At 40.0% G+C, this 16,338-nt stretch overlaps 1 protein-coding gene across 1 annotated transcript in view; it reads left to right on the top strand.

The window, feature by feature from the left end:
- Positions 1 to 5,391: 5,391 nt before the first annotated feature.
- Positions 5,392 to 16,338, top strand: part of LOC139737332 (uncharacterized) — a 54,889-nt gene continuing 43,942 nt past the window's right edge. The window contains exon 1 of the mRNA XM_071648010.1: positions 5,392 to 6,607. Within this exon, the coding sequence (XP_071504111.1) occupies positions 5,392 to 6,585 (1,194 nt within the window). The 3' untranslated portion in view covers positions 6,586 to 6,607. The remainder of the gene's footprint in view (positions 6,608 to 16,338) is intronic.

The following is a 16,338-nucleotide window of genomic DNA, read 5'->3' as shown; positions in this document are numbered from 1 at the left end:
CCCTGGTTTTGTTCAGGCTCTCAAGCTTCATGCATATGATTATTTTACTGAGTCCGCCCCTCTTGGAAACCAAATTAAGATGTAACATTAAATATGGCACATAGATGTCCCTCCCCTTGCCGACACAATTAACCAATCATATAGATGACCATTGGTCATCTGATGAATAATTATGAAGTGGACACTCCACAAGGCACTGTCAGCAAAATAAGGACTAGTGTCAGCACAATAAAGACTAGTGTCAGCACAATAAAGACTAGTGTCAGCACCTATGGACTAATGTCAGCACATTACCCCCTTGTCAACTTAAAGCTAGTACTCATGGGGCAGATAAAACTGTCACTCCTCATCTTGTTTTGACCAGTGTCAGACTTCCACCAGTTATACCTTTTCTTTACAACTGGTATTCCCTTGTCTCGATTCCAGGTGCCTACAGCTGACCATTAAAACAAGTGTGATCCCTCTCATCGAATTCAGGATACCTTATGTAACGTACAAAGAAGGGTCATATCAGCACTTTGAGACACTTTCTTATTATGTACATTGTCTACCAGGAACAATTTGTTATTATATACATTGTCTCCCAAAATGAAGCTTCTCAGCAATTTCAGCATTTCTCATTTTCGAGAAAGACACTCATCAGCAGTTTGGCTTCTCTTCTACTTTGGATGGTCTGCCTGGGCCGATCTACAGCTCTATGTCCAAGCACAATAATGTGCAATGAATATGTTATTAGTCATATTCATTATAGACCCTATATTCCTTTAATATGCTTCGTCACAGTATAGTAATTATTTTTTTAGGGAAGTGACAACGGATACATTTCACTCAGGTTGATAAAGTCAAGTTACACATACAATGTACATGGAAGTGAATTTTCACCTTGAGTTGTGTGTACAAGCAGTTGAAGCCCCCATTTTTGTTGTTGTTGTTGTTATTCAGATATCTCTCTCTCTCTACATAAAAGAACATTCTTCCCATGTTGTACCCGTGGGCCTTTGGTCAATGGCCTGGTACATTAAAACAGGCACGTGCCACGTTAATACCTACAGTAACAAAGAGTTTAATTTGCCCTGGGTTGATAGCCAAGTGAGTTTGAGGCGAACTGTTTCTTTTTTTCTCTGTGGAAGCTGCCCTCTATAGTCCGCTCTCTGTCAGTTCTATGCCATGCCGCAGCATGTTACTGGAAATCACATTGCTGCCTACATGTATGCATTGCAGAAGTGCCAATGTTATGCGAGATGTGCTTGTTGTGTTGCTCCCCAGAAAAGCACAGGTGGGCACGTCAGTCTCATATAATGCCTTGAATAGACTGCCGCCTCTGTGAATTACACGTATTATATAAATCAGCAGTGTTTCAAAAAGGTCGCAATAAAACGGACACGCTTTTTTACTTCTTCTGAGGATTTGAAAGTGCACTGCCTGCTCTCAGGGCTTCAACAGCATTTATTGGATGGGAGCAATCCGACCATGGAATGCATCTCAAGCAGAATGACAGAGTGTAAACTGTGGCACATTTTGAGGTGATCAAATCCTCGGCAGATTTTGCAATGGGCTTATAAAGCCCTACTTTCAGTGAGGTAAGTTTTGGAAAAAAAAAGGGGGGGGATGGCATATTAATCTGAAAGCATGTTTGAGATGTCCAGGAATGCTGCGCAGTTTGTAGCAATGTTATGAGATGATATCATGATGCATTATAGGTTGACAAGGTGTCTTCATCGAGTATGCCCATTCCGTATATCGGACCTGGACACAGCACACAACCATACTGTATCAGTGAGTCATTTGAATGTTTCCTGCAGGTATACATAAGTAGGAACCCACCCCCCCCCCCTTCACTTTCTGCTTCTACCCCACCCCTACTGTACCTCAGGCCAATGATTGCAGACAGTATTGAGTGCAACAGTGATGCTGTGTGGATGCCTTGAATACAAACGTGTAATTGCATGCATGACTTTTTGATACACATCTAAGGGGCATCCTGCAGTCTTTGCATGGCAAATCTTGGGAAGTGTTAGAAATCAATACCTGTCCATACCGTTATATCCCCCTCCCCCCAATTGATCCTAATTTTGGCTGCAAGTATGCCCCTTGTTGTTAGTGGGCTTTTGTTAAAGATAGATCTCTTCATGGAGGAGGTGCCTGTGTATGTGTGACGCGCACACTGCAGACAGTGTGCCGATGTTCTCTTTTCATTGCATCAGCCTTGTTTTATACTGCAGAGACATTTTGTATGGCACCCCAGTGATCAAGCCAAGTCCCATGTCATGCCTACAATGTACAATGTACTTGTGTGTATTAACCCACTGAAGACTATAGTCCCAACTATACATGGGCAGGCTTACATGGGAAATAAATGTTCATATTACAGCAAAATAGGCTCATCCTTAACAGGTTAAATACACTGGTTTTGAATAATTACTGTTCTCTTTATACCACCTGTTAGGCTTCGTTTTAACATGAGAGAGAGAATCACGTTTCAAAATGCGTTTGGAACGGTGTTTGCAAACGTGGTTTGAAACGCGATTCTCGGGATGCTGCGTTTATCTAACCATCATACAATTGCTATTCGAGTGGTGTCACTGCGCAGCTGCTTTGCACCGTTTGACCCGGGAAGTAAAGGCCAACTGCATATCACCAAACATGCCTCATCAGTCATACACAAATGATGGGCAGAGAACACATCCGGAAACAGGTGGGATTTGACCTTAAGATATTAACGCGTTTCAAAATGGCATTGCGTTTATCTGCTCACAGAACGGCGATCGTGGTCTAAAACTTGTTTCAACACGCCCTCTGAAAGGCGCTTCAAAACGGCGTTTCTAAATGCGCTTCAAAAGACGGTTGCGTTTATCTAACCCCTGAAAATGCCTCAAATGTGTTTAGGATTGTGATTCTGCCTCAGAAATTTTTTAGATTAATGCAGCCTTTAATGTTTCTAGGGTTACGCACTGTATAAAACAGTGTTACTGCAATGCATGCGTTTGATTCGTTCAGTATGCCAGCCAATGCTGCTACATCATACGGTATCACTGCTGATATCACTACTACAGTAAACACAGAAATATTCTCCATACATTATAATTTGTACAGATTTCATACTACTTTTTGCTAGAGTGAATTCTTAAAGGGGATGGCTAGTAACTGATCAGTGGGAATCAGTGGAAATGCTGGGAGATGATTGTTCCAATCCTTATGGGATTCATTCAAGAGTTCATTGTATATCTATTGTTGTGTGAAAATGATTTGCTTCAGAACGGTCTCATATTCAAGTAATGTGCAGATTAATGCTCCGTCACTGACCAGGGACGCTAACCTGGAAGCATTAAACTGCACATTACTTGAATATGAGACCATTCTGAAGCAAATCATTTTCACACAACAATATACAATGAACTCTTGAATGAATCCCATAAGGATTGGAACAATCATCTCCCAGCATTTCCACTGATTCCCACTGATCAGTTACTAGCCTTCCCCTTTAAACCTTCAAAAATACCTTCATGATTAAATTTTGTAGTCACCACTACTACTACTACTACATGCTGTATTTCTCTATGACCACTGGTACAGTTTCTAATTTTACCATTCACCAAGTATGTTTCTGGTGACTTCTTTATTTTATTCATATGATGTTATCACTTTATCATACTTGCTCATTCACTATCAATTAATATACCAGTTGTATAAGTTATTGTTAAGTACTAACAGTGCAACTACAACAACTGTACTTTAACAACCAGTACAAAACTACTTTGACTCAGTACTGTTCATACTACTGATACTACTACTACTACCACTACTACTGCTACTACTACTACTACTGCTACTAAAACTATTAGTACTACTGCTGCTACTGTTACTCTAACGGTAGTTAGTTGAAACCGATCACTACAACAGTTACCAGTACAGCTAATTGTATTACTGTATACACGATATATTTCACAATATTTTTGTTTTTACAAATTTCATGAGTCAACTATGTGCAGACTTAATAACTGACAAAAATGAATTGCCTTCTGCAAAAAAAATTTGCAGTTGCACCAATCCAAGTTTGGAAATCACTAACTTTTCTCCAGATAATGGATGTAATGTTTATTTTTATTCCATTACTCCAAACTTTAATCATAAATTCACATGCAAAAAATAATGATAATAATAATAATCTTACAAGTCCCTGTTTCCAAGCTATAGAGCATATCCTATAGATACAAATATTATATATTGTATACATGTGCTTTTTTTCATTTGTTGGCAGATATTCTGGATATTTCTAGCTGTTGAAGCTGCATTTTCCATCCTCATGTATTGTAGCATTCGTTTCCATGATAGTTGCTCCTGTGACAATTGCTGCCATAAAATATATGCACCCTATAAAGCCAAACATAAATTCTCCCCTAAAACATACCCCTAACCCTAATCCTAATCCTCACAATAAACTAAATCTAAATCTCCATCACAACCCTAACCCTTACCGTAAATCCTTGGAGAAAATAAGACCAGAGCAAATGTTGTTTCACCATGCATTTCATTTTTTTTTTTGGGGGGGGGGGGTGCCGTTATCCCCTGGTGACAAACCATAATATTCTGTTGTCTCTACATGTGTGTCTGTGTATGTGCTGTGTTACAGTTGAACACAAATGCTTGATTCGCATACAATGTGAGTGAGTTGTCGTTATGTGACATTTAAAATGGACAAGTTCACCTTTTACACATGACTGAAAGAATGCAGCAATATTTAATAGTATTAGAATACATCCCTGGAAGTTTGAGAAAACTCAGACAATTCGTTCAAAAGTTGTGAATACATGTATTTGAAGTTTCAGCACTGTCTTCGCTGAATGATTACCAAGCTCACTTAATGATAATTTTTACACTTTTATATTTATATAAATGTTGATTATAGCTTTGTGAAGTACCATACATAGTGATATGCTTGTATATAGATCTATTAAGATTCTTGTAAGCCACATCATTTTTAGTTGCTGTTTGTATCATTGCACAAGCTATCTTTGCAGAAAGATTATCAAGCTTATCAAGCTGTCTTCGCTGAACGATTGTCAAGCTCACTAAATGATAATTTTTACGCTTTTAAATATAAATGTTGAATATGGTTAGCTTTTTGAAGTTCATTGTGATATGCTTGTATAGATCTATTAAGATTGTTGTAAGCCACATAATTTTTAGTTGCTGTTTGTATAATTGCACAAGCAACAAACAGGGTGTCTGTGCCTTAAAATGCTTGTATTATAACCTTCTCTTTCGCAGGCTAGATCTGGCAGCATGCTTTCGGTGAAGTAGAAACTCCACTCACGAGAGAGGACTGTTCAGTCGGAAATTTCCACCATCATCATTATAGAGGGGAACCATAGGGAGAGTACGCCAGCCAACATGAGTGCGCTGCGATCATTTTTCATCTGCCTTGCTTTCGTGCTTCCATTCCTGTCTTCTGCCGAGAACCAGACGTGTGAGCTCAGCCCCGTGCCGTTGAGGTGCAGCTGCGCAGGTTCGAACTTGACCTGCTCCGGATACTGGCCGAGCCTCGCAGACCTGCAGCAAGCAAACGTCCGCCAGGGCCTCGAGATGCTGACGATCACGCAGAACTCGCGGAGCAGTCTGAGCGGTTGCGAGGACGTGTTTGGCACCTTGCCGGCGCTCAGGAGTTTGGACTTGTCTGACAATCAGATACAGTTTGCAGCGAGCAGGTCTTTTAGTTCAAGCTGCTTTCCAGCTTTGGAGCGTTTAGTGTTAGATGATAATGCCCTCAGACTAGACTCGAACCAAACTTTCACCAGTCTCCCAAACCTTTTAGAACTGAGTCTGAATCAAGCACTGGTGCTGAACCTCACATCAAAGCTTACAAACACGCTATCCCTCGGGGGCTTGGAGAGACTAGAAGAGCTGTGGCTGAACGACAACCAGCTTAGCGCCCTCAATATCAACACCTTCCACTTTGACGAAAGTCCCACCTTGAACGATTCAAGACCCTCTGCCCTCAGCCGAATCCATCTGCAAAATAATTCCCTGGCCATCGTGGTTCCGGGGACCTTCGAGGCCACGTGGCTGCCCGCTCTGACTTTCATTGACCTGAGCATGAATCAAATTCCGAATCTCGTAAAGGACACTCTCAAGAACTGGGATGAGTTTCCCGAGTTGACTGTCAATTTAACAGGCAACCCACTGGTCTGTAACTGCGAGCTGGAGGACTTTCTTCAGTGGCTCAACGAGACCAAAGTGTCCATTGTGGATGTGGAAGAACTAACGTGCGCCCCAGGCAGCTTTGTGCACGAAGGCCAGGAGCTTGTTTCATTCAAAGCAAATGAGTTGAACTGCACAGAGATTACAAACGTGAACAGTGATGACCAGCTGTCGGACTCCTACATTCTCCTCATCACCGTGCTCAGCATTATCGGATTCCTCGCCTTGGTTATTCTCTTCATGCGACGAAAGGAGATCCTGCGACTGTGCACACAGATGAAGCAGGCGACAAAGGAGACGTTTGACACGCACCACACGACGTACATCTACAGCGACATCAACCGTGCAACCAGGGACACGCCAGAACACTCGGCTGTAGATGTTTGACAGACACTGTTCCACTGTACAGGTGAGTGCCATTGACAAAGTCTCATCATTTACCCCACCAAAATGTTTCAATATTTCATACCTATGTGCATATTGAAGGTTAGAGAACATCGTCCCATAATTCTGCCAGACACCTTGTATCACCTTGCATCACTGCAAATTTTTGTTACCTGCATCACCTCATTATTTTTTATTACCTGAACTGCTTCTACTGAATAATGAAGTACATTGTATGCGGAGATGCAGGGTTATACGAGGGAACTTTGCAAAATTTGTCAAGTAGGAAGTCGCATAGCATTAGGTCAGCAATCAGGTCACGTGCATGCCACCTTCTGATCAGTTTGATGATGCGTGTTATCTATCATTACGAACTTGAGATTTCCGGCACATCGCAGATTTTTTTACCTGCTCTTATTCTACTGAAAATAGTGTAAATTATGCAGCACCCTGCATCGACTACCTAAAAATGTAGACGACGGATCACTGTGCATTACCTCCCATCATCCATAACCCAATGCGCTTCTACTGAGGAAGAATATGAGGTGTTACCAGTGTGCACATCACGTAATATCATTTTGCAACACCTCAAATGTTTATCATCCAGTAGAAACATGCCCAATGTGCTGCATGAAGTGCGAGTTACAATAGTCATGGTCACACTGGCAGAAGATCGCAAAGTTTAAGATCTCCAAGTTTTGCCAGTGTGTGACCACAAACTTCTTGCAAAACTTCTCACAAAACTTCCCACTCATTCGGAGATATTTTCTGGACCCCCACCAATCTTCTTGTTCTCTGGGCTGTGTGAACACAAGCAACTGAAACTTCGCAAAGTTTGTCACATGACCAGTCCACCATCTGTTTGCGAGCGGTGCTTGCAAAGCTTTCAGGTATTAGCCCCGGTCACACAGGCAAATGATCAAGAAGTTTATTAAAAGGTCGCGATCTTTAAGATCTCAAAGTTTTGCCAGAGTGACCGCAGATTTCCCGTAGAACTTCTTGTGAATTTTTTTAACGAAACTTCCCACTCAAACTAGGGACATTTGAACGCTCACAACATAAACTTGTCATGTGACCAGTCCGCCATCTGTTTGCGGCATTGATTGGTGGATTTGAGGTAGTGCCACTATGCGAGGCACCTGTGTGCATTGGTTTGTTACAATTGTTAGTTGTCAGACGGCGTACTCTTTCTTCTTTCTTGTGTACGCGCATTAGTTACCTGAACTTTTTCGATCCAACGATTGCAAGGCTTCATAATCTTAAACTTCTTGATCTTTTGCGAGTATGACCGCAGCCACTGTGATACAATACGTGTGCGCATCATTCCGTCATAGTCACTTGCTGTCAGATGGCGCTCTCCTTCCTCTTTCGTGTGCACTTGCAGTACAGTGACCCAGACTTCGAGAACACTTTATCAAGATGTTTGGCTGCCAATATGGACAGACGAGCAAATGTCAAAGAGACTTCACAATCTTAATCTTTATGATTTCTTGCGAGTGTGACTGCGGCTAATGTACATGTAAGCTTCACATGTAAAGGAATTGGAGTAATGGATGTTTGCAAACATTGATTGTGGCTGAAATTGGCAAAAGGGGACTTTGTACATCACTGTATGGTGATTTGTGGTGACAAGTGTAGATTTAGGCCCCATTTTCCAATGATTTCCACGTATTCTCTGAAGGATCCTACTAATAGGCACTTTCCAATTTCCAATTTCCAATTTCAGGTAGATTTCACACTTGGAATTGCATATTTTGTTTTTATACAGCTATAGTTGTACTCTTCTATTAATTGTTGAGGACAAGTCCCAAGTACACTCGGGCAAGCGTCCATGGGAAATGCGTGTTGTAATAAAATCAAACTGTTACTCAACGGGTTATACTTTCCTACAGTACAGTCACAATAATTGTCCAGATTTGGTATGGCTTGTATGCAGGATTCTTTCGTATAAGCTGTCATATGCAGGACATAACACCAAAGCTTGTGTTATGCTATCATAACACCTCGAGTGTTACCAAAATGCTACAAGAACTTAATTGGACCACTCTGGAACAGCGCAGAGAAAATGACAGGCTAATTATGATGTACAAAATACACAATAATCTTACACCTCTTTCAGCACAGGACTATATTATCAAACAGGCTACTCAGTGGACGAGAGCCTCGCAACCACACTCCTATCAGGTACCATATTCGAGAACTGAATCGCATCGCCATTCGTTCTTCCCAAGAACTGTAAGGAACTGGAATTCCCTGTCGTCAGAAATTGTTTCAGCGCCATCTGTGGGATCATTTCGAAACTGTCTAACGGTTGATCACAGTGGCTAGTTATTTTCGTCATATTTTCTATGTGCTTGTAAATATCTGTAAATAAATTGTATTATAATATAAATAGCACCAGTCTGCAAGAATCTTCAGTCTATTGAAGGAGGCAGACTTAATCAGGAGAAGAAGAAGAAGAAGAAGAAGAATTAATCATTAGCAGAGTACCCGGTACATTGATTTATTTCACTGCATGTATCCAAAACAGTGAAGTGGGGGTCTGGCTATTACAGTATCCATAGATGTAGCTGTTTATAAAATGTGAGAAGTTTAATTTGATGTGGATTGTGTTATTTCCTCTAATTTGCTGGACAAGTACCAGTGCAGAGATACAGCGCAGGCAGTTAATGGCATTCGTTGCATTCAAGGTGCAAATCATTGCAAATCAACGCCGAGGGCCAACAGCAAATCAATGGAGGCCATGATGGCAGTACAAAGTACCAGGCAACAACAACGACAACAAAAAATCAATAAATGACTTGCAAATTGCATCTGACCAACATTCCTGTCAAGATGATTAGTGATTGATGTGTCCTTGAGGTCAATGACATTGCAGATGAAGCCTCAACCTACACCCTATCTAATGCAATAGTTTGCCTTCAAGGGCTTACAAATGTACTGCTCTAGAGATTTGTAGTAGAATTTATTTTTGTTTGCAGAATGTGTGGGTTAACTGTAGTTCATAAACTTATGCATTAAAAAGGAATGCTCAAGAGAGTAGATGTAAAGTTTTAAAACTAGTATGAAATTATGATTCCAGATCAGATAGTTTACAGCATGAATGTGTACAGTGATCATCATTATTGTCAGTTTTTTCGTGATCAAAGAACTGTTAGCGACTGAAGTCAGATCGATGCAGTCATTATCCTTTTCTTTCAGAGCCAACATTCACACCACACAAAATGTCAGCATCTCTGCTTCAGGATAAGAAATCCAACTTGACAGAAATCGAAAATCATCACTGAGAGAACACAGGACAGTGGCGCCTCTACGACTTTGTATGATGCAAAACCTTTTAGGAATGAAATATCTAGGCCCTAAATTCACACATACATTGTACATTGGTAGCCTAAAATTTGACACAGTTGCTATACAAGCAAATTTAATTGTGTCAGCCAGCAGGTGGCCTTTCCTTTGCCACTGAATCTGCACCTACGTATCAGTATTCAGTTTACATTGCAAACAAAAATAGATCTGAGATATTGTAATTTACCATGCTATAATAATTTCAAAGGATGGTCTGTAGTGTTTGTATCTGGTGCGAGAAGATAAATCTCAGTGCTTTTAATGTATTTCATAGAATAAAGATGTATGGGAATAGAGCATTTTTATTGGTCATAATCTCTTCCCAATTTTACACTTTATAGTCTTTCCATTGTTGATGAAAAGTATTGATATATACATTGTAGTTGGCAAGGTATTATCAGTCCCACTTTCCCATTCACCAGCAGGGCATCTAGAACCTACTTGTGGGGCAAGTGATATGAATAGGCACTTTTACCTGTCAACAGTGCATTGCCCTTGCTGTGGTGAGAGAGAATTTTCTTGCAGTGCCTTGGCTGCATAGGGTTTATATTCCTTGTCTTTTGTTCTTGTTGTGTTTCATGTTCTTTTACAGGCATACCTCCCAAGGGAACCATTGGGGAGGTTGTTGTTGTTTTTTTTCTTCTTCCCCATTGACTTTTAAATGTCGAAGTCAGATCATAGTTTTTAATATTCCAATTTAAGAGTTTTCAAGTTAAAATTTTCAAGATTTTGACTGTTTCTTTATAATTGATTCAAAGTCAGATTCTGTGCCTTGTTCATCCCTTGCCTGTCTTTTCCTCTTCCTCCGTCCCATCCCACCCCACTCTGAGTCACCTTCTTGTAATAAAACCAGGCCAGGAGGTTAAAATGGGGAAAGTGTCTACTTAATGAGTTTGATACGTGATGCTAATTGGTCCTTATCTTCCGAGCCGTGGAACCCAGGTGGTTTTTTAAACGGTATGGCCGCTGCGGCAATCCGGATTATTGTAAATAATTTAGAGCGCTGGTTAACACCCTATGTAGAAAGAAGATGAAAAAAAGTCAGGGCAGTGAGGTTATCAGTGGACGTACTGCACTTTCTCGTCCCCTTTTCGCTAAAGGTTACCGAGCTCAATGAGGTGAAAACAAAAAGTAAAAAGCAAAAACAAAAACACTCACAAAAAAAAAAAAAACCTGTGCCTGTAATTGTTTCCCCACAGTTTATAGCACAATTTCAGGGCAGTTGATATGTGTACCATCGGTATTTGAATCATATATTCTTTGTTATCATTCTCTTCTGGCATTTTGGTCTTGTAAACAGGTGATGGATATCCAAGGCAAAAGCGGTTTCTTTTTGGTGGCTGTAAATTTGGGGTTTAGATTGCTTACAGTTATGTTTTGTTTTTGGGGGTCTGTTGGTCTTTTTTGCATCTGGACTTCCGAAAGAATTTAGACATAGCTTGAGGTTTTAAAGGACAAGTTCACCTTCATAAACATAAGGATTGAGAGAATGTAGCAATATTTAGTAGAACACATCAGTGAAAGTTTGAGGAAAATCAGACAATCCGTTCAAAAGTTATGAATTTTTGAAGTTGTTGTGCAGTAACCGCTGGATGAGAAGACTACTGCAGTGTGTGAATAACTTAGATGTCACATGCGTACAACAATACAAGGAAAATATAAAGAGAATTTCACAAAATTCCATCTTTTGAAAAAAGTACACATTCCCCTGACTCGTTACCGACAAATGTTATGGGTAATATTGTTCCCCCCGCCTATAGAAAGAGGCAAGTCAAGTGCTCTTTTATTATGCGAAAAAAGTGAAAATATGTTGAATTTTCTTTTACATTTTCTTTATACTGTTGTACGCATATGACTCACAAGCTGTAGTAGTCTCCTCATCCAGCGGTTCCAACGCAAACATTTTAAAAATTCATAACTTTTGCATCGATTGTCCAACTTTCCTCAAACTTTCACTGATGTGTTCTACTATTATTGTTGCATTCTCTCAATCCTTATGTTTATGAAGGTGAACTTGTCCTTTAAGGCAGGGACTCAGAAATATGAAGTTGAAAACCATTAGCATTCAAAAGTATATCATTGAAAATGTATATTTGGTATACATTGCCATAACAGTACACTAAAGCGACTGAGTACTGTCCAAAAAAGGTTTGTTTTATAAAGTTGTTTTCCCTACAATTTATTACCAAGTTGTTGCATTATCCTCCATTGCCTTGAAAACTTGTGATGCTATGACATCATCAACTCACCTAATTTGCATAAAGATTATTGGCTCTTTTGTTGTTCCATGGAAGCATAATGTTCTCTGAAATTAGGTTATTTTTATGCCTCCGCCACGAAGTGGTGCCGGAGGCATTATGTTTTCGGGTTGTCCGTCCGTCCGTCCGTCCGTCCGTCCGTCCGTCCTTCCGTCCGTCCATCCGTCCGTCCTTCCGTCCGTCCGTCCGTCTTTCCGTCCGTCCGTAATGAATTTTGTGGACAAGGTAACTATCAAAAGCTGTTGAGGTATCCTTATGAAACTTGGCATGTATGTGTATTAGGGGGTGAAGTTGTGCCTGTCAACTTTTGGGTGCACGTGCTCAAGGTCAAAGGTCAAAAGGTCAAGGTCAAATACATAAAATTTCACTATTTCCACCATATCTATGCAATGCCTGAAGATATTTTCTTGTAACTTAGTGTATGCATGTATTACCCAATTTAGATTCTCTGGTGAAAGTTTGGGTCATGAGGTCAAAGGTCAAAGGTCAAAAGGTCGAGTAAAAGTATTAAAACTTCTTTTTTTTTCTCTGTAAATTGGAAAATTGTTCAAGGTATCTTCATGGAACATAGTATATGTACATGTACTGACTGGCAGTGATTATCTAGAGAATGTAGGGTTCATGGGTCAAAGGTCAGGGGTCAAAGGTCAAGTGCAACACTTCAAAATTTTACTATTTCCCTCATGTTCATGCAATGCCAGCAGGATTAGTATTCTTTTTTTTACACTTGGTGTATGCATGTGTAACCTAATAGAAATTCTCTGGAGAGTTTTTTTTTCTTTTTCTTTTTTATTGCCTCAAAGGTCAAAGGTCAAAGATCAAGTGAAAGTGCTGAACTAACTTTTTCCTCCATATCTCAGAAGTGGCTCAATTTATCGGGAAACTTACTGCATATCTATGCATGTTCTACCTGAAAGTCATTATCTTATGAATTTTAGGGTCAAAGGCCAGATGAACATGGTAACAATTTACTATTCAGTACAGAAATTGCACTTTTTCTCCATACCGGTACTATGAAAATTACTCAATGCATAAATGTATGAATGGGTCAAAGTCAAGTTAAAGTCCTTAAATCCCCAAATACATGCTCTCCTATTCATCCAATTAAACCAAGGTCAAGGAAGGTGAACATTCAACACATTTGTGACAAACTTGTCATTTCAATATTTTGCCAGTTTTGTGAAAATGTAATCACACATTGTCCACATGAACTATCTAGACCTATTAGGAGAATCATGCATTATGGCGGAGGCATAACAGTCGCCATAGCGACATTTCTAGTTACCTTTGGTATCCAATTTCATTGAAACTTCTGCAGTTCTATTTTGTTGTTGTTTATGCTGTCAAAGGAAATGCATAGTGACATTTCATTTTGAAGTCATACCAATGAACTCCAATTTTCTTTTGAGAGTGTTTTTCAAATTTTAGATGTTTTAAGTGAAAGGCTGAAATAAAGTCTAAAGAGTGCTGGCAGGCTCCAATCTCATTAACTTTGGCATACAGGATCTGTGAGAATTTTAGCATAAAAGGTTTGTCAGAAGGCATACTTGTAAGTGCTAACAAAATGATGCTTTAGATCTTGTACATGAGCGGTTGTACTTGTTGATATCATTACAACTGATGTGCAGATAGCAAGCTCAGGGCAAGTTTTTGTCTTGAATTGAAATTTTGATGCTTTGATTATTATGTGATGGCAGTATTCTGGTTTCGCGCTTACTTTATTTCATGCTGGTTAAAAACCAACTGCCAAGCTTCCACATGGCAAGCTATCCGACCAAAGCGGTACAGTAGCAAATCTGTCCAAAATCTGTCTCTAGAGAGAGATCAATGGCAGGAAATAAAAAATCATTCACAAAATTTAGGTTGTCATGGAATTTGTAAGCAATCGGTCATTCTTGACATTAAAATTATGAGTAAGACATCATTACTCAATAGAGGAGATATGAATCTTTACCATAAAAATAATTTCAAGATCTCTGGGAATTTAGATTTTTGATACAAAGATACCAAAGAATATCAAATGCTTTTTGTGCTGCAGTGTTATAAGATGAATGCAGTTCATACAGATTGATTGTTGTTTTAAGAGCTTTAAATTGCAAGTTTTATGATCATGTGCCGGTCAGTGGGCTTCAGTTGCCCCCTGAAAAATGGGTCCGTGGAACCCTGCTAATTTCCGCAGGCCCCTACTCCTTTCCTCGAGGCAACATGCATGAAGTAGCAATGGTTTCTTCTCCTGTGTGATCAAAGTGGACTGCCACCACCTCCACTGGCATCCCCTGCGACGATTTGGGGTATCAGTCGTAAACGAAGGGTGAACAAGGACGGATCTTACCCTGGAGGCCAGCCGGTAGAACGTCACTACCGCATTTTGTGGACACCTGAGTTGGCATGGAATGTTGCCTTACTTGAAACAAGCACAATTCTGAATTTGAATAAAGGGTTGTTAAAGAGGGAAAAAGTTTGGGGGATGGGAGGGCATTCGAGGAGAAACAAGTAGGCTTGTGGATCGTGTCTTTTGCTCCAGTAACTTTTATACAGCTTTAACCCTCACAGTGCTGTGGATCATGTACAGTAGGTATCATGGCAGTGCAACAAGTCATTGGAATAACCTCGAAAGAGATTGCAAGGGACTCTACAATGTCTCATCTGTAAAGTATGCACGACTAGGCCTTTGCTCAGTTCTTCTTTATTTTTCTTGTAATCATTACCCTGTTACAATGTAGCCAGAGGATTTCTTGTATTAATAATTTTTATGTTTAATTGATTTCTCAGGCCACTGTGAAATCAAAATCACCAGGGTGGTGACTAATTGGCTCAGTTGGTAGCGCATCTACCTTAGGCCAAAAAAAAAAAAATTGTTGCATTGGCGTAACCCGCCCGACCCTAAAACTTCCGCCGACCCCATGTTTTTTTATTAATTTTTTTTGCTATTGATATCAAATATCTTGTTGATTGCGATCGCGATCGCACAAACCCGGAAGTGGAAATGGCTCTGGGGATATCGGATGTACGAGGGAGAGATCTAGCGCCTCGCATAAGCCTTCCTTGATCAGTACGTCATCTGTTTCCAACACGGACACGTACTCTAACAAGATTTATTCAGTGTATACGTAGCATTCAGACTGCGATGTATTGTGCACAGTTTTGCCATAGGTTTCTTGTGTGGAGAACTTACACGAATCTGTATATGTGGGACTGTAATAGAGATCGCCGTGTGCGATGAAAAGATCGTACATATGGGTCAATTTGCATCTATCTTATCTAAGTCAAAATAGTAAAATATGAAGTGAAAACATTCAGGATAGGGATTTCAACATCTTTAAATTCTGTGAAGGGGTATAATTCCAGTAATATCGGCCTCATAAATAATTTGTAGAATAGATGAACACAGTACATTCGGTGCAGCAGTTGTAACTGTTTACTGAGCTGAGCACGAGTTTTACACGTAAAATGCAAGTAGCAAAAAAAAAAAAATCTGCCCGACCGACCCTATCTGAAAATCTCATGTTACGCCAATGCAACAATTTTTTTTTTTTTGGGCCTTAAGATGCAAAGGACCTGGGTTCAATTTCCGAGTCTTACCGAGCAGTGTTTTGTGTAATCATACCTTCCCCCCTAGTAAAAGGCAAAACACTGTGTCCTTCAAATGCTTCATTTATTCATTCATCGCAAAGAGCAGGATGCATAACCTGGTGAAGTGGTCCTGCCTAACATCCAACTGGACACCATGGAAGACCAACTCGCGCAGCTTAATAAAATGGGCTATCCAGCCATCTTCTCAGATATAGAAATAAACTAAAAAGCAAACACAACCTTTACTTTTTTTTCCCCCAGAAATTGCTAGAATCAAGAGTCAGCGAATGTGTATCTGAAAAGCTATTGGCAGTTTGTATAATGTAAGCCATATCCAGAGAAGTTCATAAGTTGCCTTAAAAAAAAAAAAAACACTACTACGCACCAAAAAAAAAAAAAAAGCCACCGACAAATGAAAAAAAAAAGAAAGAAAGAGAGATGAGGGAGATTGAGGAGAAAGTTCTTGGCGATGGCAACTACTTTACGCTTCGTTTGTTTGCAAAATAGAGGGCCGCGGGATAAAAATACGATATTTATCTCCTCCGGGGGGAGAGAGAGGGGAAGACGGAAACCAGGT

Source organism: Diadema antillarum, unplaced genomic scaffold, assembly GCF_040938485.1.
Source record: "Diadema antillarum isolate AM-2024a unplaced genomic scaffold, OU_Dant_1.0 seq00000689_RagTag, whole genome shotgun sequence".
Classification (NCBI taxonomy): domain Eukaryota; kingdom Metazoa; phylum Echinodermata; class Echinoidea; order Diadematoida; family Diadematidae; genus Diadema; species Diadema antillarum.
Note: the sequence above shows the minus strand (reverse complement) of the source record. Positions and strands in the feature narration are given on the sequence as shown.